Source organism: Aquarana catesbeiana, linkage group LG05, assembly GCF_042186555.1.
Source record: "Aquarana catesbeiana isolate 2022-GZ linkage group LG05, ASM4218655v1, whole genome shotgun sequence".
Classification (NCBI taxonomy): Eukaryota; Metazoa; Chordata; class Amphibia; order Anura; family Ranidae; genus Aquarana; species Aquarana catesbeiana.
In genome coordinates this window covers 251,056,449-251,081,801 of record NC_133328.1, presented here as the reverse complement: position 1 = coordinate 251,081,801, position 25,353 = coordinate 251,056,449, and the positions used below count along the sequence as shown (strand labels likewise).

General features: G+C 43.8%; 1 protein-coding gene across 2 annotated transcripts in view; it reads right to left on the bottom strand.

Moving 5' to 3' along the window:
• The window catches only part of PDIA4 (protein disulfide isomerase family A member 4), a 187,102-nt gene that overhangs the window by 61,715 nt on the left and 100,034 nt on the right, over nucleotides 1-25,353 (bottom strand). For both annotated transcript variants that reach the window (XM_073630702.1, XM_073630704.1), the window contains one exon: nucleotides 14,620-14,771. In XM_073630702.1, the coding sequence (XP_073486803.1) occupies nucleotides 14,620-14,771 (152 nt within the window). The remainder of the gene's footprint in view (nucleotides 1-14,619; nucleotides 14,772-25,353) is intronic.

Genomic DNA, 25,353 nt, shown 5'->3' with positions numbered 1-25,353 from the left:
AAGCCTTTGGGACACAGATATAGCTGCAACAAAAGGGTTAATGAGTTCACACTCTTTCCTGTTAGTAATCCCAGCTCCTCGGCAAATGTAGCATCTGATAAACTGTCTGTACTGAAACGTACAAGGCTGATTGTATATAGGGGTCGACCGATATGGGTTTTTCTCTGGCCAATGCTGATCTCATAAAATCTAACAGTTAGACCCCTTTCACACTGGGGCGTTTTTCAGGTGCTTTTGGGCTAAAAATAGCGCCTGTAAAGTGCCTGTAAAACAGCTCCCCTGCAGTCTCAGTGTGAAAGCCAGAGTTCTTTCACAATGAGGCGATGCGCTGGCAGGATATTAAAAAAAAAGTCCTGCAAGCAGCATCTTTGGAGCCGTGTATACCACCACTTCTGCCCATTGAAATGAATGCGCACCGCTGCTGAAGCACCTGCAAAGCATTTCGGCAGCGGCGCATTTAACCCCTTCCTCGGCTGCTAGCTGGGTTATAAGCGCCCCGCTAGCAGCCGAATAGCGCCGCTAAAATGACAGTAAAGCGCCGCTAAAACTAGCAGCGTTTTACCGTCAACGCATGCCCGCTCCAGTGTGAAAGCAACCTTAACCACTTAAGGACCAGCCTCGTTTTGGATTTTAGGTGTTTACATGTTTAAAACAGGTTTTTCTGCCAGAAAATTACTTAGAACCCCCAAACATTATATATGGTTTTTCTTCTAACACCCTAGAGAATACAATGGCGGTCATTGCAATACTTTTTTTTGCACCGTATTTGCGCAGCGGTCTTATAAGCGCACTTTTTTTGGAAAAAATTCACTTTTTTGAATAAAAAAATAAAACAGTAAAGTTATCCCAATTTTTTTTTTATATTGTGAAATATAATGTTACGCCAAGTAAATTGATACCCAACATGTCATGCTTGAAAATTGCGCCCGCTCGTGGAATGGCGTCAAACTTTTACCCTAAAAAATCTCCATAGGCGACGTTTAAAAAATTCTACAGGTTGCATATTTTGCGCTACAGAGGAGGTCTAGGGCTAGAATTATTGCTCTCGCTCTACCGGTCGCTGTGATACCTCACATGTGTGGTTTGACCCCCGTTTTCATATGCGGGCGCTACTCGCGTATGCGTTCGCTTCTGCACGCGAGCTCGTCGGGACAGGGGGGTTTTAAAAATTTTTTTTTTTTATTTTTATTTTAAAATATTTTATTTATTTTTACACTGTTTAAAAAAAAAATTGTGTCACTTTTATTCCTATTACAAGGAATGTAAACATCCCTTGTAATAGAAAAAAGCATGGCAGGACCTCTTAAATGAGATCTGGGGTCAAAAGGACCTCAGATCTCATATTTACACTAAAATGCAATTAAAAAAAAAAAAAAAAGTCATTTAGAAAAATAACATTTGAAAAAATATGCCTTTAAGAGGCGTGGACGGAAGTGACGTTTTGACGTCGCTTCCGCCCAGCAGTATCTTGGAGACGAGTGAGCGCCATCTTGGCCTCACTCATCTCCTGACACACAACGGCAGAGGACGCGATCGCCTCCGCCGCTACCGACGGCTCCGGTAAGCGGCGGAGGGCACCAGATCGCGGAGGGGGGGGGGGGGTCCCTCTCCCGCCACCGATAAAAGTGATTTTGCGGCGAATCCGCCGCAGGGACCACTTTTATCTGAAAGCCGGCCGCCGCACGAAAACGGGGATACCGGGGTTATGGCAGCTCACTGCTGCCATAACAACGATATCCCCGTTCAAACTTAGGACGTATATAGTCGCGCGGCGGTCGGGAAGTGGTTAAGGGATACAGAAATTTTTTTTACATTTAAACATTTATTAAACAAAACAAACCTCCAATCAGTTTACTTGTATGCAGAATTTAGATAAAAAAAAAACAAAAAACTATATCTTAAATATTATACACACAAAAACAGGTAATCAAAACTTGAAAAGAAAAAAAAAAAAAAAAAAATGGGCTAACTTTACTGCTTAGTTTTTTTTTAATTTATTAGTGTATTTTTTCAAAAAAAATTGCGTTTGAAAGACCACTGCGCAAATACCGTGTGACATAAAATATAGCAACAACCGCTATTTTATTCCCTAGGGTCTCTGCTAAAAAAAATATAAATAATGTTTGGGGGTTCGAAGTGATTTTCTAGCAGAAAATTACAGGATTTTTACTTGTAAGCAACAAATGTCAGAAAAGATTTAGTCTTTAAATGGTTAAACTGAGAACTTCTACACCAGAGTTCAGTTCATTCATAAGTGTAAACATTGTATCTCTTCAGGTTCTTTTATCAGATTTGGCAGGCTGCCCAGGGAGGAGAGAAGAGCTCAGCAAAGCTGGCCCCCCTACAATCAGCACAAATAAAAACGCAAGTGTGTTTCTTTAGTGCTACGTTTGTGCTGTTTTGTGCCGTAAAAATTTACATTTGTGCTGCTTTTATTTTTAAGATATTAATAATTGTTTTTTCCAGACCATGACATCACCTAGCCCCCCTACAACGTCCAAATGACACAAAACTGGTCTCGTTGGTTAGTGCTACGTTTGTGCTGCTAAAAATTCAGTTCTATCTTTTATCGTTTTTGCATTATTAATGATTTATTAAAAGGTCACCAAAGGTCAGTCAGCCCCCCTACAACGCCCAAATGACACGAAACTGGTCTCGTTGGTTAGTGCTACGTTTGTGCTGCTAAAATTTTTATTTGTGCTGTTATGGTTTTTAAGTTAACAGTTTTTTTTGTCAAACCCCACTGACTTTGCTCACCATACAGTCAGCACAAATAAAAACTCAAGTGTGTTTCTTTAGTGCTACATTTGTGCTGTTTTGTGCTGCTAAAATTTCTGTTCTACCTTTTATCGTTTTTGCGTTATTAATGATTTATTAAAGGTCACCGAAGGTCACTCGGCCCCCCTACAACACCCAAAGGACACAAAACTGGTCTCGTTGGTTAGTGCTGTTTTGTGCTGCTAACATTTCCGTTCTATCTCTTATCGTTTTTGCGTTATTAAGGATTTATTAAAGGTCACCAAAGGTCAGTCAGCCCCCCTACAACACCCAAATGACACAAAACTGGTCTCGTTGGTTAGTGCCTCATTTTAGCAGCACAAACCAGCACTAATGTAGCACTAACCAACGAGACCAGTTTCGTGTCATTTGGGTGTTGTAGGGGGGCTGAGTGACCTTCGGTGACCTTTAATAAATCATTAATAACGCAAAAATGATAAAAGGTAGAATGGAAATTTTAGCAGCACAAATGTAGCACTAAAGAAACACACTTGAGTTTTTATTTGTGCTGATTGTAGGGTGGGCAAAGTCAGTGGGGTTTGACAAAAAAAACTGTTATAACTTAAAAACCATAACAGCACAAATAAAAATTTTAGCAGCACAAACGTAGCACTAACCAACGAGACCAGTTTCGTGTCATTTGGGCGTTGTAGGGGGGCTAGGTGATGTCATGGTCTGGAAAAAACAATTGCTAATATCTTAAAAATAAAAAGCAGCACAAATGTAAATTTTTATGGCACAAAACAGCACAAACGTAGCACTAAAGAAACACACTTGAGTTTTTATTTGTGCTGATTGTAGGGGGGCCAGCTTCGCTGAGCTGGAGAGAAGTCACTTCACAGAAGATTTCAGGCAACTTGTATTAAAATCTATTACAGAAGTCATTTGCAAGTCGTGCTGAAGTTATATCGGCCTTTTTTATTAGCACAATCGGCCGATGACAATTAAGTAAAAAACACCAAATATCGGCCGATATATGGGTCGACCTCTAATTGTATATACATAGCGCTGTGTGCAATCCCGCTGTCATCCTCAGTGTCAGTCCAGAACAGCAGCTGCCAAAATAGAAGGTATACACGCAGGGCCGAAACTAGGGGGGGCGCTTGCCCCGGGTGACGCATTTAAGGGGGGGGGGGGGGGCGCTGCCAGGGTTGCCGCCCCCACCCGCACTGGGAACCGCTGCTCTAAGTGAGTCACTGCAGGACAATCAAAGGAAGTAGCTGAACGGCTGCACTACGAATACACATGGTAGATGCTTAATCATAGCCAGTAACCATAATCAGACTGGGTATATAGCAGTGTTGCCAACCGTCAGTATTTTTACTGGCAGCCAGTAAAAAACAGGCAATTTTCTCCTGCCAGTAAATGCCAGTAAAAGGAAAAAGTTGCCAGTAAAAAATATGGCTGTGATGTTCGGCCCGGTCCAGAGCCGGCCGAGACCATCCAAGTGCCTGCTACAGTGTGTTCGGGCAGCTCTGGTGGAGGCGGTGCCCGATCGTGTCGTGTGATGTCATGGTGCAAGGGAGCCAAGTAGAGCGGCCAGAGCCTCGTGTGTGGGTCTGCAGGAAAGAAGCAGGGGAGGTCAGGAGTGGGACTGTCAGTGCTGTTTAGACTGGAATGGACTGAAGGGACCACCTGGCTTGGAAAGAGACTGTCACTGTGACTCAGGATGGGGACATGTCGTGTCAGTGAGAAGTCAGCATCATCTGTGCTGCTGCATACTTCTGTCATTGTCACTGTGAGAATTTCATGTGTGTGTGTGCCTTCCTATTCTAATTTCTTGCCCTCCTGAGTCCTGTCCCTGAGCTACTTACTTACTATATCGAAAATAAAAAAATAAATATGTTTTTTGCCCTAATAGCTACCTTAAATCATATTGCTAATTGCATATTGTACTTGTTTGTAGCCTAAATACTAAAATTTGCACTTAAAACCGTAATTTTTGGAAATGCCAGTAAAAACGTGGCTGTGCCAGTAAATTTTGTGTGTTGTGCCAGTAAATTTCAATCTGGTAGGATGGCAACACTGGTATATAGTGAGATAAAACCAATTGGGTTAACAAACACCCCCTAAAACTCCTTCCATATCCAATCAGACTGAAATGGAAACCTAGTGTGCAGAGAGATGGACAGCACATGAAAACAGAGAAACACAGAGTAACAAACTCTAAAAACATATGACAATATAATAGTGATGATAATAATATATTTGTTTAACCAGGTCAATAGAACTGATTCACTGTGCTAGCGTGCTGTCCCTCAGCAGATGACATAACTGTAAAATGTTCTAGTATAGACTCAATATATAACATGAAAACATAACCAAGCACTGAACAATGCATTTAAATGTATCTGCAAGGCTAAGCGCAATCAAAATACCTCAGACAATACCAGAAAGACGATCACGACAGAAAACCCGACGTTCATGATTGTGATTTGCAAATTCATGAAAAATCACGTAATGATCATTACTATATCAGACACATTTGTGTCAAACATGTTCCATTAGCAATTGAATAAAGTGTAAGGTCACAAAACTATGCGATCGTTCTCCTATCTGCCATGACTGTGGTAGGGAAAAAAACGTTACGAAAGAGAAGGGGAGGAATGCTAATAAACAGAAAACAGAAGAAGACAAAAGGGTAAGAGGCGAATTCAGTCAATATCAAGCAGATAGACTTAAAAGACACATACAGGTGCTGCTTGAAAAACCCATGCAGACAAAATTATAAAAAAAATTAGTTTTTTTGCTAGAAAATTACTTCGAACCCCCAAACATTATACATTTTTTTCTTCTAACACCCTAGAGAATAAAGTGGCGGTCGTTGCAATACTTTGTCACACCGTATTTGCGCATCGGTCTTACAAGCACACTTTTTTTGGGAAAAAAAATACTTTTTTTTAATTAAATGTAATTAAAAAAATGAGCCAACAGTAAAGTTAGCCCAATTTTTTTTTATATTGTGAAATATGATATGCCGAGTAAATTGATACCCAACATGTCACGCTTCAAAATTGCGCCCGCTCATGGAATGGCGACAAACTTTTACCCTTAAAAATCTCCATAGGTGACATTTAAAAAATTCTACGAATACGCCACAGAGACCACTCTTATCGGAAACCAGACCGCCGGCTGAAGAAGAGGATAAAATACCAGGGTTATGGCAGCTAGCTGCTGCCATAACAACGATATCCCCCAAAGTAAGGACGTAGATCGGCGCGAGACAGTCCGGAAGTGGTTAAACTTCCCTCCTAAAATTGGGGTGCGTGTTATACACTGATAAATACGATAGAGATCTATCTCTATTTTTTTCTACCTACTGACTGTGCACTTTTAATAAAGTGCCTGATATCTTCACACACTAAGTGCATACAATCAAATTTATTGCTGAGTAAGAAAAAAAACGATCCCGTGAACCGTCATAGCTGTACGTCGGCTCCTTTAAGCAGGATAGCAGGCGCGGGGGTGTCAATGCTTGTGACCGGCGGTCGCAATGACTGCTGACCACGAGAGACAGAACAGGGATGTTTGTGTGTGTGTGTGTGTGTGTGTATATAAATATATATATATATATATATATATATATATATATATATATACACACACACACACACACACACACACACACACACACACACACACACCCCTGTTCAGAATATAATAAAAATGCCATAAATCCATCCCCTATTTTGTAGACGCTATAATTTTGCACAAACCAAACAATATACACTTATTGCGATTTTTATTACCAAAAATATGTAGAAGAATACATATCGGTCTAAAAACTGAGAAAAAGAGAACAAGCGAGAAAGAACGAGCAACAGTGTGCAAGGGTTTAACAAAATCAGATACACTCTTGCCTGTCAGTTTAATCTCAGCTCAAAATACAGATGGGTTAATAGAAGGATCTCCCAAATAACTTTACATAGATGCTTACAATACAATACAGCAATCAGGTTACAGAACCTTTGGGACACAGATAATAGATGCAACAAAAGGGTTAATGAGTTCACAAACACTCTTCCCTGTCAGTAATCCCAGCTCCTCTGCAAATGTAACATCTGATAAACTGTCTGTACTGAAACATACAAGGCTGCTTGTATATACATAGTACTGTGTGTAATCCTGGCTGTCGTCCTCAGTGTCAGTCCAGAACAGCAGCTGCCACAATAGAGGGTATACATGCAGGGCCGAAACTGGGGGGAGGGGGGGGGGGGGGGGGTCGCTTACCCCGGGTGACACATCTGGGGGGGGTGCTGCCAGGGTTGCCACCCCCACCCACACTGGCATCCGCTGCTCTAAGTGAGTCAGAACAATCAAAAGGAAGTAGCTGAACGGCCACACAAACTGTCACATCATGGTTATAGTTGGTACAGAAGAAAACACTAATGCGTTTCACATCATAGCTAGTAACCATAATCAGACTGGATATATAGTGAAACAAACACCCCCTAAAACTCCTCCCATATCCAATCAGATGGAAATGGAAACCTAGTGTACAGAGATATGGACAGCACGTGAAAACAGAGAAACACAGTAACAAACTCTAAAAATATATGACATAATATAATAGAGATGATAATAAACTCTAAACTTGGGCTTTCACACTGGAGTGTGAGGAGCGGCTCTTTCAGAGTGCTTTGCAGGCGCTATTTTAAGCGCTGTAGCGCCTGTAAGGCGCCCCAGTGTGAAAGGGGTCTAAAGTGTAATGTCACAAAACTATGCGATCTTTCTCCCATCTGCCATGTCTGTGGTAGGGAAAAGGACCTTATAATGAAGAAACAGTTACGAAAGAGAAGGGGAGGAATGCTAACAAACAGAAAACAAAAGACACACACACACACACACACACACACACACACACTGCCCATACAAAATACACACACGATACATACAGATATTTCACCCCAAATACACATATGACATGCATGGATAACAGCAGTATGGAAAAAAACAAAGCCGTCCGTGCATGTTAATGCGATATATAGTACATTAAAAAGATAAATATCTAAATAGATATACGGGCAGTGTTAAAAACAATATCAATGTAAGTGCTAGCGTATGTGCGGTATACACAAGATGTAAATAGATACCCTGCCCAGCGATATGGAAAACCACAGCCATCAATGCAATATTGCAACGCATAAAATTAAAAAAAAATTATATATGAATTTGAAAAGGGCATCAATGTCAATCCAAACCACTTCAATGAAGCTATTCCTAGAAATAAGAAAAGGTCCCAATCAAAGTTTAAGCCTGCTGGGTTTCTTGTATGAAGTGAATTATCCAGTAAACTTCCTTTCTACACAAAATGCCAAACTTATTGCCACCTCTTATGGGCATACTTCTTTTTTCCATGCTCTGAATGACAAGGCTGGAAGTGTTTTTATTATGGCGTTGAACACAATGTCTAGCTACGTTTGCAGAATGGTCTTTTTCTATATCATGTAGGAGATCATATAGACAGTCCCTCAGATGTCGGGTGGTCCTTCCTACATACTGGATCTGACATGTAGTGCATGTAATGACATACACCACATAGCGTGTATTACAGTTAATAAAAGGATCCGATCCCAAAAGATTTACCTGTGAATAACAAAGTGACACGGTCACCTCCTTTGATGAAGGAACAATAAGAACTGCTTACGCCCCACTTACAAGTGCCATTAAACAGTAGCCAGTGCGCGGGTGGTCGTTCACTAGTATACAGGCTAGGTGACAGATTTCTACCTAAAGTAGGCGCTCTTCTGGAGACGCCCTGTATCCCATTAGATAAGATCTGTGCATATATACGGGGTCATTGGTCAGGACAGGAAGATACTTCTTGATAACTTTTTATTTTCTCAAACTCTATACTGTAGGGGGTTGAAAAAACAGGAGTACTGGAGAACTGTAAAGTTTTATACCTATGATGTTTATTGGCTGGAAATTTTTGGTTCATTAAAAAGTGTCCCGTGGGGTGTTCTCAGCGGTAACTAGGGCCCTATTGATAAATGGAACTGGACTAGCCTCTTTATTTAAATCTGGAGGTCATAAGAATGGCCTCCCTTTTAACCGTTTGCCGACCAGCGCACGCTGACGTACGTCGGCAGAATGGCGCTGGTAGGCAAAAGGACGTACAGGTACGTCCCCTTTAAGAAGCGGTGTCGCGGGTGCTCGCCCGCGGGTCCCGCAAACTCGATGTCCGCGATCGTGTCACGGACAGGAAGAACGGGTAAACAAAGCATTTCCCCATTCTGCCTAGTGACAGGACAGTGATCACCGCTCTCTCTCATCGAGAGCAGTGATCACTGTCCTGTGTGTTGAAGTCCAGCCCCCTAACAGCTAGAATCACTCCCTCGGACACACTTAACCCCTTCACTGCCCCCTAGTGATTAACCCCTTCACTGCCATTTACACAGTAATCAATGCACTTTTATAGCATCAATCGCTGTATAAATGACAATGGTCCCAAAATAGTGTCAAAAATGTCCGATGTGTCTGCCATAATGTCGCAGTCCCGAAAAAAAAAAAAAAAAAAAAATTGCAGATCACTGCCATTACGAATAAAAAAAAAAAAATTTAAATTAAAAAAAGCCATAAAACTATCCCCTATTTTGTAGACGCTATAAATTTTGCGCAAACCAATCAATATACGCTTATTGCGAATTTTTTTACCAAAAATATTTAGAAGAATACATATCGGCCTAAACTGAGGAAAGAAATAGTTTTTTTTATATTTTTGGGGGATATTTATTATAGCAAAAAGTAAAAAAATGTGTTTTTTTCAAAATTGTCGCTCATTTTTTGTTTATAGCGCAAAAAATAAAAAAAAACGCAGAGACGATGAAATACCACCAAAAGAAAGCTCTATTTGTGGGGGGGGGGGGACGACTTCAATTTAGCTTGGGTACAACGTCGCACGACCGCACAATTGTCAGTTAAAGTGACGCAGTGCCGAATCGCAAAAAGTGCTCTGGTCAGGAAGGGGGTAAAATCCTCCGGGGCTGAAGGGGTTAAAATCAAATTCTTTACTACATAAACGTTTAGTCTACAGAACTGACCCACTGGTATACTCCTAATAGTATGACCCGGATGATTAGTTTCAGCTCTTAGGAGAGTGTTCCCCACACAGGGCTTCCTGTATAGACTGGACGCTATATGATCTCCATCGCCCTTAAGCAGAACATCCAAAAATTCAATGGACGAGGAATCACTGTGATCCGTGAATCGGAGATTAAATTGGTTATCATTCACGAAGTCCAGCCATGTCTCTAAAGTAAAATGTTGCCCAGAGGCAATAAACAAGTCGTCCATATAGCGACAGTATAGCATAGTATCTGCTCTGCGGGGACTATAGGCCCCAAATATGCGGGACCTTTCCCACCATCCCATGTACAAATTGGCAAATGATGGTGTCACTGCAGCCCAGTCAAGTGTAATGGATAGGCAGCAACCACTGCATAGTTTGCCAAATACTGGAGAATCAAATAGGAGGAAGACCGCACAGGTGCACTAGCACTGAATCACTCTGCTCCGCAGTGGCATCTGGTGCGAGTGGCACCCCCGGTGGAGTGCTGTGAGGTCTCCCTCCTAGTCCTGCCCAGTGCCCAAACAGCCCATGTCTATTCTGCGTGAGGGAGGTGCTGGAGTGGGAGGGGGTGCAGAGAAGGCCCTGGGCTAGAAAAGGGTTGGTGTATCAAAGGCCCTGCGCCACAAGGGGACCGCAGAGGAGGCCCTGCGCCACAAGGGGACCGCAGAGGAGGCCCTGCGCCACAAGGGGACCGCAGAGGAGGCCCTGCGCCACAAGGGGACCGCAGAGGAGGCCCTGCGCCACAAGGGGACCGCAGAGGAGGCCCTGCGCCACAAGGGGACCGCAGAGGAGGCCCTGCGCCACAAGGGGACCACAGAGGAGGCACCGCGCTAGGTGGGTTGTAGAGGAGGCCTTGGACTAGGAGCAGCGTGCAGAGGAGGCCCTGGATTAGGGGGGGTGGGTGCAGAGGAGGCCATTGACTAGGAAATGGTGGTTGGTGTGGCAAAGGCCCCTAGATAGGGGGGTACAAGGGAAATACTGGACATTTATAAATTGTCGCAAGTAATGCCAAACAGGAGCAGAGAGACTGGTTGTGTGATAGATTTATTAAAGGAGAAGTACAGCCAAAGTCTGTTTGGTTGTACTTCTCCTGTTGATCACAGCAGTGCAGATTGTTTTGCACTCCTGTGACCCATTTTTTCAGATGACAGCGGGCTTAAGCCCACTCTCGGCTGATGTCACAGGGTTGGTCCAGGCAGGGGGAAAAAAAAAAAAAAAAAAAAAAAATCACAACCATATGATTGGGATCTGCCCACATGCCTGGCCCGGCACCCAGCTCAGCCTGTCGGTGAGCTGCTGAGAGCCTTAGCTGGCCACTCCTGCCCCCTCCACAGCCCAGTGCTTCAGTGAGCACTGGGGGGGGGCAGAGCAGAGAGCCAGAGACTGACAACCACCAGCTCTCTGTTTAGGGAGCACAGAGAACTGAGTGATCGGCAGCGTTTGATTACTCGGTTCTCAGCCTTAGGGCCGACAGGGGACAGATGCAGCATCTACCTAGGTAAGTATGATTCATAAATAACATTCCCATACTCGACATCTCCTCTTTCCTGCTATCTGACCCACATGACAACTAGGCCTCATTCACATGGAGCATATGCGTCCATGCCCTGTGTGATGGCCGTGTACCGCGTGGGGATACTTGGTGTTTTGTGCATCCCTGTGCAGGCAGTACAGTCAAAGTCAATTGGGACGCAGAAGCTGCATGGACAGTCGAATGTCAAAATTTGACCTGCAGACGGGAAGGGATGCATGTAACCAAATGCAGTGTCTGCATTTGGATCTGTGCACCCACTTCTATAGGTGAAGCTCACTGGTGGATGCAAAAAGTGGCTTAGCATACAGGACCTGTCTCATTGCCTGTCTGAATGAGCCCTTAGGGTAATTTATCAAAATTAGAGCAGACAGAATTTTGAGCAGCTGTGCATGGCTTTTTAAAGCTGAACAAGTTGAAGATACAAGCTGATTGGTTGCCAGGTGCAGCTGTTCCAGATTCTGACTGCACCCGTTTTGAATAAATTCCCCTCACTGTGTTTTACATTTCTTACTCCTGACTACAGCATTCTAATACAGCACATTTTTTGTTAAAGTGGTTGTAAAGGCACAAGGTTTTTAATCTTCATGCATTCTAAAAAACCTTCTGTGTCCAGCAGCCCCACCTAATAATTACCTGAGCCCCTTCTCAATCCAGCGATGTCCAGGAGAGCCTTGGTTGTCCGGGGACTCACACTCCTGTGAATCAAAGCCAGTTAGCCAATCAGAAGATGAAGGGGCGTAGTGTCAATCCATGGCTCCATGTGTGAATGGACACAGATATATATACACACTATATGCAACAGAACAGTTTTATTTTAAAATGGTACATTTGTGGGGAAGAAAGGTGCAGCTTTTAAAATTTGGAAAACCGGAACTAGCAGCTTTGGAGGATCCAAATGGTAAGAAAGAAACATCTGTTTACCATTCTGCACAGTGCTTTATAGTTATATAGGCATCCTTTACAAGATCATAACAAGTGTTGTAAAGGTGAACGAAAGGAGAGAGGAGGGAGGAGGGTATAGAGAATATATATATATATATATATATATATATATATATATATATATATATATATATATATATATATATATATATATATATATATAATCTCATTCAAATAGAAACTAATGGCAGGGTGCAATATAATACATTTTTGCCTTTGGACTTAACCCCTTAGCGCCAACCGTACGCACATATGCGGCCTCGGCTTTAAGGGGTTATACCGGAATGAAGATTTTAGAGCGGGTGGTCAGCTCTTCAGGGATAACAACGATGTGGCTAAAAGTCGCTCGGTTGTTATCCCGTAAGAACGGGAGGGGACCTGTCCCAACCCCCCCTCCACCACCTTCTGCCGCTGTTCCATGCCTCCTGTCTAACTGGCACTTCCACCAGCTAGAGAGAGACTGAATCGAAGCCGGAAACAACTTGGTTTCAGTCTCCTATGTGTAAACGATCTAAATACTTTGAAGTGCAAAGGAGGGATTTGGGGTACCAGTCACCACCTATTACTGTTACAAGGGAGGTTTACATTCCGTGTGACAGCAATAAAAGTGATCAACATTTTTTTTTTTTTTTTACAGAGACAATGTAAAAAATAAAAGTAAACAAATAAGAAAAAAAAAAAAAAAAAAAAAAAAAATGTAAAAAGCAGCCCCGTCCCCGGAAACTTGTGCAGCAAAGAGAAAACGCACACGCAAGTCGCACCCGCATATGTAAACGGTGTTCAAATCACACATGTGAGGTATCGCCGTGATCGTCAGAGCGTGAGGAATAATTCTAGCACTAGACCTTCTCTGTAACTCTAACTTGGTAACCACTATTTTTTTTTAAAGCATTGCCTATGGAGATTTTTTTTAGGTACCGTAGTTTGTCGCCATTCCACGAGTGTGCACAATTTCAAAGCATGATAGGTTAGGTATCTATTTACTCGGCATAACATCATCTTTCACAATATACAAAAAAATTGGGCTAATTTTATCGTTTAGTTTTTTAATTCATGAAAGTGTCTTTTTCCCCAAAAAATTGCGTTTGAAAGACCGCCGCGGAAATACAGTGTGACATAAAATATTGCATATATAAATAAAATGTTTGGGGGTTCTAGGTAATTTTCTAGCAAAAAATATGGATTTTAACGCGCAAGCAACAAATGTCAGAAAATAGGCTTAGTCATGAAAGGGTTAAATACTGCTTTAAATTCTGAAAATGTGAAAAGCTTCCACTGAAATGGTCTGACATAAAAAGGAATCTTGATTACAGAAACTGTTGGGTGAAAATATTTTAAATTAGATTATAATTAAGAAAGAAAAAAATTTTTTTTTTTACCTGAATACTTGGTTGGGCTGTACAGTATATGGGGGAATGACAGGTGGTACTGAAGTAGAGGGTAGCCACAAAGTAAATAAAATTGCCTCTGGGATACTAGTACAGGACCTTAGACTATGCTGCTCTAATTCATGACTGATGTTAAAACACCCCACTATCACCAGTGCTTGCCACTTCCACCAGGATGTACTGCACCGGCTTGTGCTTTTCAGCTGGATGTGCAACGCATTGTGACATAGCACACCTGACATTTAGAACTGAACTCTTCATTCTCAGAACCATATGAATCTGACTAAGAGGTCTCTTCATCTGCTGTCAGTCATATTAAGAATTTAATGCCTCCTCACCGGTGTATGCCGCTTTAGACATTTTTCTCAGTGGCTAGAACGGTACCTGATGACAAGGGTACTGGTGCTGGCAGGCTGGACACTTATTAGATTTCACAAATACTGGAGCTAGGTGGTGCTCTGGACATTGGTTCTGGCTGACATTTTTACTAGATAACACGGGTACTAGCTGGCAGTGATCAGGACACTGCTCGGTTCTCACTGACACTGGTACTAGCTCTAGATCAGGACACTGGAGAGGATTCCTCCATCAAACGCGCTTGTGTGAATGGAGAAATATGTTTGTTGCTTTTTGGTTAGTATGCATATACCAGCCGAACAAAGGTTGGGGGTCACAGCAATCACAGGGTAAAGGGCCAATTTCATGGTCTTGTGTTTTTAAAGCAACATCCCACCTGTTAAGTATACAATACAATGGGCCGATAGCAAGTGGTAAAAGAGCTGGGAATCCCAAAGACTGAACCACATCACAAATTGAATAGTTTAAAGCTGTTGCCATGTCCAGTAACAGGGCTACATTTTATAAACATTTATAATTATTTCAAAGATAACCAGTAAAAACCTTACCTTAATTTTAAGACTGTGCATTTTTGGTTCATATTTTGATTGAAATCGGTCAGGATGCATGACAACTATTTGTCCTGCTGAAGCTTTAAGAAAGTTTGCAATGTCTGTGTTGAAAGTGTGGTATAACTTAAAGTCTTCTCTGAGAGCATTTGCTGAAATATACAAGGAATAATACGAATAATAATAATAATAATAATAATAATAATAATAATAATAATAATATTACAATAGCATAAGTTAAATATCTAGAGACAAAGCTCCTGAAAATACATTTATATAAAAGTATACAGTTCATTAGCCAAGTGTGCCATGTATATATTTTGGGAACAAGACAAGGCTAATGACTGCTGTTACTTTGCGCATGTAAATTGTTTTTATGGAAGATATTGAAAGCTGAACGCCAGGAAAACCACTAAATACACAAAAGAAAAACATGTATGGGAGAAGGTTTGTCTTCCAAAAGGATTTGGGTGATGTGATGAATAATTAAAGCTAATTGGCCTCTTTCACCATTTGGCCTGGCAATCCTTTTGTGTTTTTACGTTTTGATTTACATCACAATCTAAAACACCCACAAAGAGGAGCCTTGCTTTATGCGAGCAGCCTCACCAGGGCCAGTGAGCAAGAATGGACAATTTGGACATAGGTGTTGTAAATATGAAGGAGTGTACTAATAAATTTAAATGTAATTATAATATAAATTATAATATATAAATATTATGTGTTGTGGAAACAGGAATGATCAGACAAATATACAACACCAATGTCTCCAAACATATCCTACAACAGGCTGAGTAATCATAAACCTTGGGTTACAGGCTGGTACCTTCCCTTGAATAGACACTAGCAGGTTTTTGAGACTACGTCCCCTTTGCATTCCCCCTATAACCCTACCCCACTCTGTAAGCCCTCAATTTTGTAACAAGCAATGCAGAGTAGCCAAAGAATAGAAGGGAAGGTGTCCTGTACCGTAACCCCAGACACAAAATTTACAAGTAAAACATTGCTTTCTTAGTTGTACATTACAGGACACAGGCTAAATAATCAAACCCTGAGGTATCCCCAAAAAATAGATGAAGGATGGACAACAACCAGGTAAGAAGAAATTGTGCCAACAGGCCATCAACAAGGGTGAACAGACCCAACTTCAGAGTGCTGCTGCAAGAACATTGCAGCAAAAAGCTGCACCCACAGAAGAGTAGACCGCGTGGTAGAATTTAAAAAAAAAAAAAAAAAAAAAAAAAAAAGGTATAAACATGAACAGAGTACCAGGTGGTGGCCTTCCAAAACTGAGAAACAGATGGTAGATTTAGCCTACTTAAAATAATGTAATCCCCAAGCATATTTGGGAGTTAATTCGTAATACATTTCCTGTCACCCCCACCTTTTATGCTCTTCCAAAAGTCCACAAAAGCAAATGCAATCTTTCAGGCAGACCGATCATATCGGGCAATGGTTGTTTAACCGATAATATTAGTCGGTATGTTGACGAATAAGACCTTTCGTCTTGGCACTCCCTATTGGTTATATTAGAGACACTTTAAATCTACTCCAAATTATCGATGGAATCCACACTCCCGAGCATGCCTTGATAGTCTCGATTAATGTGGAAGCCCTATATTGCTCCATCCTGCATGAGAGGCATTTCAGTTATTAAACATCTTTTTCAACAAGTTTGCTGATTTAAAGTGTAGTAGATTTAAACCATACAGAATGGAGGCTCAATGAGTTCATAGTTCAGGCATTGGAGTTTACACTCACTCAGGATGCCTTTTTTCAAGGTTCCCACTAGCTCTAGGTGTAGGGTGTGGCTATGGGGACGTGCTGTGCTCGCTCATATGACAGCCTGTACCTGGGGGAGTGGGAGCGTGACTTTTTAATCACGTGATGATCTACTTGATTTTTCAAGCCATATCAATTTATGGCATAGATTCAAATCGATATCTTTTTGATATGGGATGGACCCATTGAGACTCTCCATCAGTGCCATGAACTCCAATCAGTTCAATTTAACTTTTACTATGGACTAGAGTTTGAGCGCAAATTGCTTTTTTTGGACATTACCATCTCCAAAGACCCGGACAGGACTCTTTCTAGTAACCTCTATCGCAAACCCACAGCAGGGAATAACATTCTACACTTCTCCAGCTTCCATCCAAGACCCCTTGTGAACTCAATTCCTTATGGGCAGTATCTGCGTATTTGCAGAAACTGCACCAACAATGACGCTTTCAAAAGGCAGACGCATTGCGAGATAGGCTTTTGACCAGGGGTTATTTGAAAACGTGTCTAAAGAAGGCATATAGACGGGCTGTGTTACCTACTAGACATTCACTTCTCTATGCCCCTAAAAAACGCAAGACAGATGATACTACTTGGGTAATAACCCGCTTTTGCAGCCAACACTCACAGGTCAGGAGCATCATGGAAAAATATTGGCATTTGTTAAGCATGGACCCCACTCTTGGCCCCTTTGTGCCAGATAAACCTGCCATCACTTATAAATGTGCAAAATCAGTCGGTGACCAACTGGTCCACAGCGAATTCAAATGTAGTGCCAAAAAAGATCCTTGCATATCACACAAGCTGTTATTTATACGCTTACAAAGATCAATAACATATAGTTTGTACAAAACACATAAATTCCTGCTGGATGTAGCGGCTGTACAAAATTAGCCCAGCGGTTAGTGGGCAGAAAACTGACATTTAGCCCAGACTCACATACACAATGGGGAAATATGCCCCTGGTAGCACCAGTCAGTGAAATTGGTGATCTAAAAATGAATGAACAATAGGGATAATAGTATACTGGTAACGTATAGAGAGTTTAGAGCAAGGGCATTGAATTAAAATTCACATCCAGAGGTCCGAGTCTCATGTTTGTGCTATAACCCATCACTTCATCACATCACAGCCTTTCCCCCTTAAATTACAGTTTTCCCTTTTACACGAGTATCATTAGTCCTTCCCTTTACATCACAGTCCCCCCCTTTACACCACAGCAGCACCTTTTACAACACAGAACCTCTCATTTACATTACAGTGCCCCCTTTACATCACAGCACCCCCATTTACAATACAGCCCTTTACATTACAGTGCCTTCTTTACATCACAGCCCCCCTTTGCTTCATAGCGCCTCCTTTACTCAACTGTCCTCTGTCCCCTTTCACATCACAGAACCCCCACCTTACATCAGAGACCTCCACCCTTTACATTAGCCCCCTTCCTCACATCCCTGTCCCCTTCACAGCCCCCCTCCTTGGTTCCCAGTTCCTTCACAGCCCTCCTTCCTTGCACCTCAGTCACCTTTACAGCCCCCCCCCCCTTGTATCCCAGTCTTTTACTTGCATCTTAAACCCATTAACAACCCACCTTCCTGGCAGCCAGGTCCACTTCACAGCCCCCCTTCCATTTTCATCTAAGTCCCATTATCCTTGTATCCAAGTCCCCTTCAATAAATAAATTTTATATTATATACAATATATATACATATACACATACACACACACACATATATATATATAGCGCAGCATGTCCAGACAGGGGGCGGGACATGCTTTTCATGTTAACAGGCAGGTGATTGGTTGCTAGGACTGCCTTGCATTTCAACACTAAATCGTCGGCTTGTTAACATGAAAAGCATGTCCCGCCCCGTGTCTGGTCATGCCACACCATCTGCATTCCACCTGCTATGGATGAATGCTGTGGAGGCAGGAAAAAGAAACTGCAGCCAGGAGCGGATACTTAGGCTGCTAAGTGGCGGAGCCACGGTCCAGGTAAGATTGCCCTGTGGGCCGTTTTCGGACTGTGGTCTGCCATTTAGGGCTAGTTTACACTTGCTTCAAAACATATACATATATACACACATACATACATACATACATACATACATACATACACACAGCTTGGTGCTTCGGTGGGGCTTCAAGCGAGCTTTGCCATAGACTTCTATGGAGGCTTTGAAGAAGCTTTGAAGCACCACTAAAGCTACAAGGGGTATAATTTTTGAAGCAAAGTAAAAGCAGGTGTAAACAGGACTGTAAGCTAACCATTTTATTTAGTGACAGGAGCTTTGACTAGCGTTCAGAGAGCTTTAACAAAGCCTGTCTGAAGCCTTGTTGAAGCTGAAGTAAGTGTAAATGAGCCCTTAGTGATGCCTGGTTTAGAGGATGAGGTTTGGCAGAACCATTATTCTGAACCATAGGGTTATATTGCCCTCTACAGGATTAGGACACTAGGCAGAAAAAAAAAAAAAAAAAAAAGGACTTGGCTACGCCGACGGGCAGTCCTAGGCGATATACACCCCCCCCCCCCCCTCTCTGCTATAGGCCTTCAGTTTAGTAACAAGCAGTGTCAGAAGCATCAAAACGCCTTAAAGGGGTGGGTGCTGTGTCTGTCAATGAACTCAGAGAAATGGATTTTACAGCAAGTCAAAAATCCCATTTTCTCGTTCGTTCATTGACAGACACTGTGCTCCATTATTCAGAACCATAGGGATGTTCCAAAGCAGTGCCAAACATGAGGGGTGAGGCAACGAAAAATCCCAAGGCTAACACAAGAGCCAACCAGGTAATAGGAGCTCAACACAGAACTACTGAAGCCCAACCTGAACAATACACCCTCCAAGAGAGATTAGACCCCCTAAACAGCAGCCCGCAACACCTTGCGGCCAAAAGAAGCATCCCCAGATGTCAGCACATCCACGTTTTAGAATTTTGTGGAAGTGTACACCGACGATCAAGGGCCACCTTGCAAACCAGCACAGCTGACGCCTGATGGAAGGCCCAAGAAGCAAAAAGCAGCCAAATAGAATGCGCCATAACAGGGAAAGGAGGAACCCAACCCCTGATAGAATAGACCAGAGTCCTCGTCTGTCTGATCCATCTGGAAAGGTTGCAGCAGAAGCAGACAGCCCCTTTTTTGGCTTGTCCATGATCACAAACTGTCTGATCTCCGAAAAGGCCCTGTGACTGCCAAATACACCCGAATCGACCGAACACGTCCGGGGCATGCAAGGTAAATTCCTTTAGGACATTTGACCTGGCACACAGGGAAGGCAATACAACGTCTTTAGTCAAAAGGAATCAGAGGAGGGAACCACTGACAAGGGCGAAGAACCACTTGATCTTTGTGGATCACCAGGTAAGAAGTATGACATGGTAACGCCTACAGTTCCGACACTCTGCAAGCAGAGGTGATAGCAACCAAAAAAGCCACCTTCTGGGACAGAGCAAGCATAGGAACCTCCCGAATATTTTCAAAGGGAGGCTCCTGTAGAACTGAACGCACCAAGCGTAGATCCCACGGCGGTAGAAGAGACCGCACCGGTGGCGGCAGATGTCAAAACCCTTGATTAAGAGTACACACCAGGGAGCGCGAGACCAGGGGACACCGAAGAAAACCGCCAAGGCAGACACCTGACCCTTGATACTCAAGGCCAAGTTCTGCTCAACACCCCCCCCCCCACCCCCCCATGAAGGAAGGTTGAAATCCGAGCCACCGAGAAACAACGAGGGTAAATGCCAAGCGCCTCACACCAGGATATGTATGCTATCCATGTCCGGTGGTAAATCTTCCTAGGAGGAAGGCTTCCTAGCCTTTAGCAGCGTCATAACTTCAGCACCTGGCCACTGCAGTTGGAGGAACAACCTCACTGACAGGACAGGGAGTGTGGACACCAACCCCGCAATGTGGGTCACATGCATGACGGCAAAGTCAGACATGGCATCAGTCAAGACTCATGAGGCGGGGGAAGGCGGGGGGCGCAATTTACTAACCTATATGCCTAAGCGCCACCTGTGAAAAATGCGAAAGAACACAGGGGGGGCCGCCGACTGAGACCTCTGCTGCCTTAGGCCCCACACAAGGGCGTCACCGAGGTCCCAAGCAGGGGACGTCGACCGAAGCCCCGCACAGGGGGCACTGACCAAGGCTCCTCACAAGGGGCACTGTCCAAGACCCCGCACTGGGGCGCCTACTGATAACCCGCACAGGGGGCACCGTTGTACCCCTAACAGGGGCACTGGCTGAGACCCCGCACAGGGGGCGCCTACAGATGCCCCACACAGGGGACACCACTGTGCCCTTCACAGGGGGCACTGGCTGAGGCCCCTCACGGGGGGGCATCCACCAAGGCCCCTCACAGGGGGTGCCTATGGAGGGCCAACATAAACAACCCTCCCAAAAGGGGGTCTCCCCTCAGAGCCCCAACAGCGCCGTCCCTCTGGAAGAAGGTGTCTGGCGTGGCCGTGCAGACTAAATTTTTGGCCGCCCGCCGCGAGTGCACAGGTCCGCGCGGGGGGGGCGCGACCGGCCAGGATGCCCGCAACGGAAAGCGGCGCCCTCCACCGCCCGCTCTAGGACCACCCTGCACATCGCCCGGTCAGCCGCAAAAGCCGCGGCATAAATTTTCGGCCGCCTGCCGTGAGTGCACCGAAGGCCGCCGCTTAAATTAGTGGAGGGCCACCGCAGGGGGTGCGGATCTGTGGATGCCTGGTCACCCACCCAACAGGTGCCAAGGTGTACCCCCCAGTGACAACCCTGGAGGGGGGGGGGTGTCCGAAGCACCTAAGCCAGAGGCCTGGGCCTCACCCGGGGAAGGGGGGGGTGGAAATGTGGAGGAGGACCCCAGAGGGACCAACCACCCCAGGGAGTACCCGTGCCCCACACACCCTCGCTGGCCAGACTGGGGAGACCACTGGATCTTGATGTCCAGCCCATCGCCCAGTCTGGTAGCCGATTGTAGATCTCACAGGAAAAAATCCAAGAGAAAAAAAGTTTAAAAAGCAAAAACTAGAAAATTGCCAAGACCAGAGATTCCAGCAGGGAACTAGGTCCTTACTGCTGACCAGGCAAAAAAAAAAAAACTGAAGGCCTATAGCAGAGAAGGAGGTGTATATCACCTAGGACTGCCCATAGGTGTAGCCAAGTCTTTCTGCCTAGTGTCCTACTCCTGTAGGGGGCAATATAACCCTTTGGTTCTGAATAATGGAGCGCTGTGTCTGTCAATGAACGAAAGAGAAAGCAAGTTTAACAAAATATTAATATTCTCAGAGCATTAAACAATCAGGAATTATAACTAGTACCTGTAAGTGAAGAAATCCATGTTTTGACAGTCAGCATGTACCTTGCAGCAACTGATAGCTGACTGGGGCGTTCAATAAATACCCTGCCAAACAATGTGAGCAATCTAATTGCCTTGATGGTTATAGATTGCAGCTGGCTTAGGGTGCCAGGATGCTCGTTCCATCCACAGAGGTGGTGAGCGACTTCCATCTTGGGTCCTTGATGTAACAGCACGCGGGATGACCCCCAACAGGGCGGGATGACGTCACGTGCTGCATCACCGCCGACGCGCATGCAGCCACAGACTCATGTTCCAAACGGGAACGCAGATAAGAGGAAGGGAGGCAGTCGCCTCAGTGGACGTGAGGTAAAAAAATTCATCCCCAGCCAAAACAATGACCAGCCTCTTTTCGGAGAAGATCGAGGAATGTCATGGCACGTCGGGTGATGTGAAGTCTGGGCAGAAAACTGTACCACCACCCAGGATCCACGGAAGATATTAAAACGACCCTAATTAAATTAAAAATAAATGTAGGTTTTTACAAATTAATTTTACATCCCCCTGAGGAAAAGCCTTGCAGGAAGGGTTTGAAATGTATTGCTTCATTGAGGCCTGGTGGCGAGGTGGCTTTTAGGCCCCTTTCACACTTGTAAGTCACGCAACTTTGATGCAACTTGAAGCATTGCCTGTGTAATCTTGAGGTCTGTGGACCTTAAGTCGCATTAAAGTCAGACCAAAGTAGTGCAGGGATTACTTTGAAGTTGCTGCAACTTGAAGTCACACAGATATGAATGGTACTCATTGGAAATTATGGTGTACGACTTGTCATGCGACTATGCAGTCCCGAGTCGCAGAGTGTAAAAGGGGCCGAAGTTAGTAAATCCACCCTAGCTCTCATAGCAAGTTTTTATTAAAAAACCAAAGGCCCACCCTGTGATAGGAGTGTACACGATCTAATGCTAGGAATATTACTCTGGGCATGGATTCACCATGCACCAGGGCAGTGTCTATCCAAGGGCAATTCCGCATCCTTTTTGCTTATACTTGCCATGTGTCAGAAGATTCTTCTCCAAAATTCAAGTTTAATCTTCTTGACGTAGTAACATCCAAACTCACATGACAGGATGTATACCACAAAGGGAGTTTTACAGTTTACATAGAGTCTAGGTTTCAGAATTGAGCCGTTGGGTAGAATAAGGTTTGTCCGTGTGTCCATAAAAGTTGGCAGTAGTTACAATTCTCACATGGGAATGTTCCTACTATTTTGCATCTATCGCCCCTTTCTTTTTTGATTTAGCTGTGGACTAGCTTATCCCTTATAGATGGAGCTTTCCTGTATGTGATGGCAGGGTGCTCAGACACAAAAGGAGCCAATGAGGGGTCCATTGTTAAGAGATGCCACTTGCTGAAAATTTGTTCATGCTGTCTAGAGTATTTTGTCACAATTCTAGTGACCTCATTGTTTTTTTGATTCCCGATGGGCAAAGAGCAATTCAGTATGCGACTTGCTTTTTGCCCATTTGTATGCTTTTTTTAGAGCAGTTTTAGAATATCCTTGTTGGAAAAGTCTAGTTTTTAATGTTTGGGTCACTTTTTCAAAGAGCAGTTGTGTCTTGCCCTGATATATTGCCCATATGGAATAAAGACCAGTAAGGTTTTGGGGTGGAAGCTTGAAGCAAATATTGTTTTTCCAGCAGTGGGTTTGCAAAAAAGTTGTCCATTTTAAGGTTTATGAACAAGGGACATCCAAAAAAGGTGATCTTTAATTGGCCATAAGACATGGTGAATTTCAAATTAAATGTATTGTTGCTATTAAAAGTAGTTGAGGAAATCATTTCAGAGCGTCTCGGGCCCATCCCATAGCATGAAGAAGTCAGTGAAGCGGTACCACGCCATTCACTTTCTAAAAATACTGGAGGGCCACCACATCACTGAGCAAACATTTTTGGTGGCCACTGATGTGGGAGGCCATTTACGGTTGAATTCCTCATAACAAGGGTCTGTCAGAAATCTGCCACGTTCTCTCTCAAAGGAGTCAACACAAATGCCAGCTCAAGGAGTTTATTCATTCTTCCTTTGGATTTTTTTTTTTCCAGGCACAATTTTTTTTCCTTCCATGACTCAGACTACCTCCAGCTACAGGGGGTAGCCATGGGGATCTGCTGCACCCCCTCATATGCCAATATGTACCCGAGGGAGTGGGAGCAGAATTTTTTTTTCCCCCGACAACTCACCATCAATGTATGTGGACCACACTGTTGCACGGTACCACTACATTGACAACATCTTCATGCAATTGGATGGGCATGAGACTTTTATGATTTCCTCAACTACATTATTAGCAACAATACATTTAATTTGAAATGTCATATAGCCAAACATCACCTTTTGGATGTCCTTGTTCATAAACATCAAAAAATGACCAACCTTTTCGCAAACCCACTGCTGGAAACAATATTATATGCTTCAAGCTTCCACCCCAAACCCTTATGCCCTGTACACACGACCGGTTTTGCCGTCGGAATAAACTCTGAAGGTTTTTCCCGACTGAATTCTGCTCAAGCTGTCTTGCATACACACGGTCACACCAAAGTCTGACTGTAAAGAACGCGGTGATGTACAACAGGACTAGAAAAATTGACAGTTACTTACCGATAACTGTTTTTCTAGGATATCTTCCAGGACGGCACACCTGAGAGATGAGAGGCTCCTCCCTACAGGAAACACAATCAATCGACAGCTGTTTTAAGTCCCCACCCTTCCCCTTGATCCTCAGTTTGTAGAGAAGTAACTCTTGAACCTGGTTCACAAGGGAAATCATTCCTCATAGGTACTCACCTTCTAGTGTTCTACCATTTTCCCTCCTCCAACGGGTGGGAAGTAGGCCTGCCGTCCTGGAAGATATCCTAGAAAAACAGTTATCGGTAAGTAACTGTCAATTTTCTCTAGTCATCTTCCAGGACGGCACACCTGAGAGGATAATCAAGTACCTCAGGCCTACCTTAGGGTGGGACCACTGCAAGACCCTCTTGGCGGACCTTGGTTCTGCAGTGAGTTTTACCTCCACTCCATATGCTTGATGAAGGTATCTTAGCTGGATCATGCGGCTGATCTGCAGGTCTACTCCACCGATGTCCCTGCCTTCTCTGCTTCGGATGCAGGACCTAGGTGGAGTGGGCTCTTAAAGATGGAATCAGAAAACATGTTAAACTTGTAGGTTATCAATGTTGCCTATCTCACACATCTAACAACCATGGCCTATTGTGCCTGTAGGTGCTACTTAGAACCCTTAAAGATTAATCAGAGACCTGTGTTGTAAGACAAGGACACTAATTGATCACCAAGAGGGCCTGTCTTAACCATAGGTGTGCGCAGCCAATTTCATTAGGGTGTGCACCCTAAAGCTCAAACACCCATGCATGTGTGTGTGTCTACATATATATGACCCCGGCAAATTGATCTCTCTGCTGCCACAGTGAAAGAGAAGAGCATAGACACTTCTCTTATGGCAGAGCCAGCAAGATGTAGATCTTTCACATGTTCCTGCTGCTACACAGAGCGATAATACTAATGCGCATGGGGTGATTAGGGTGTGCCTGGGCACACCCTGTGCGCACGCCTATGGTCTTAACACTATCCTGTTCAGGGAAAGAAAACTGCAAAAAAA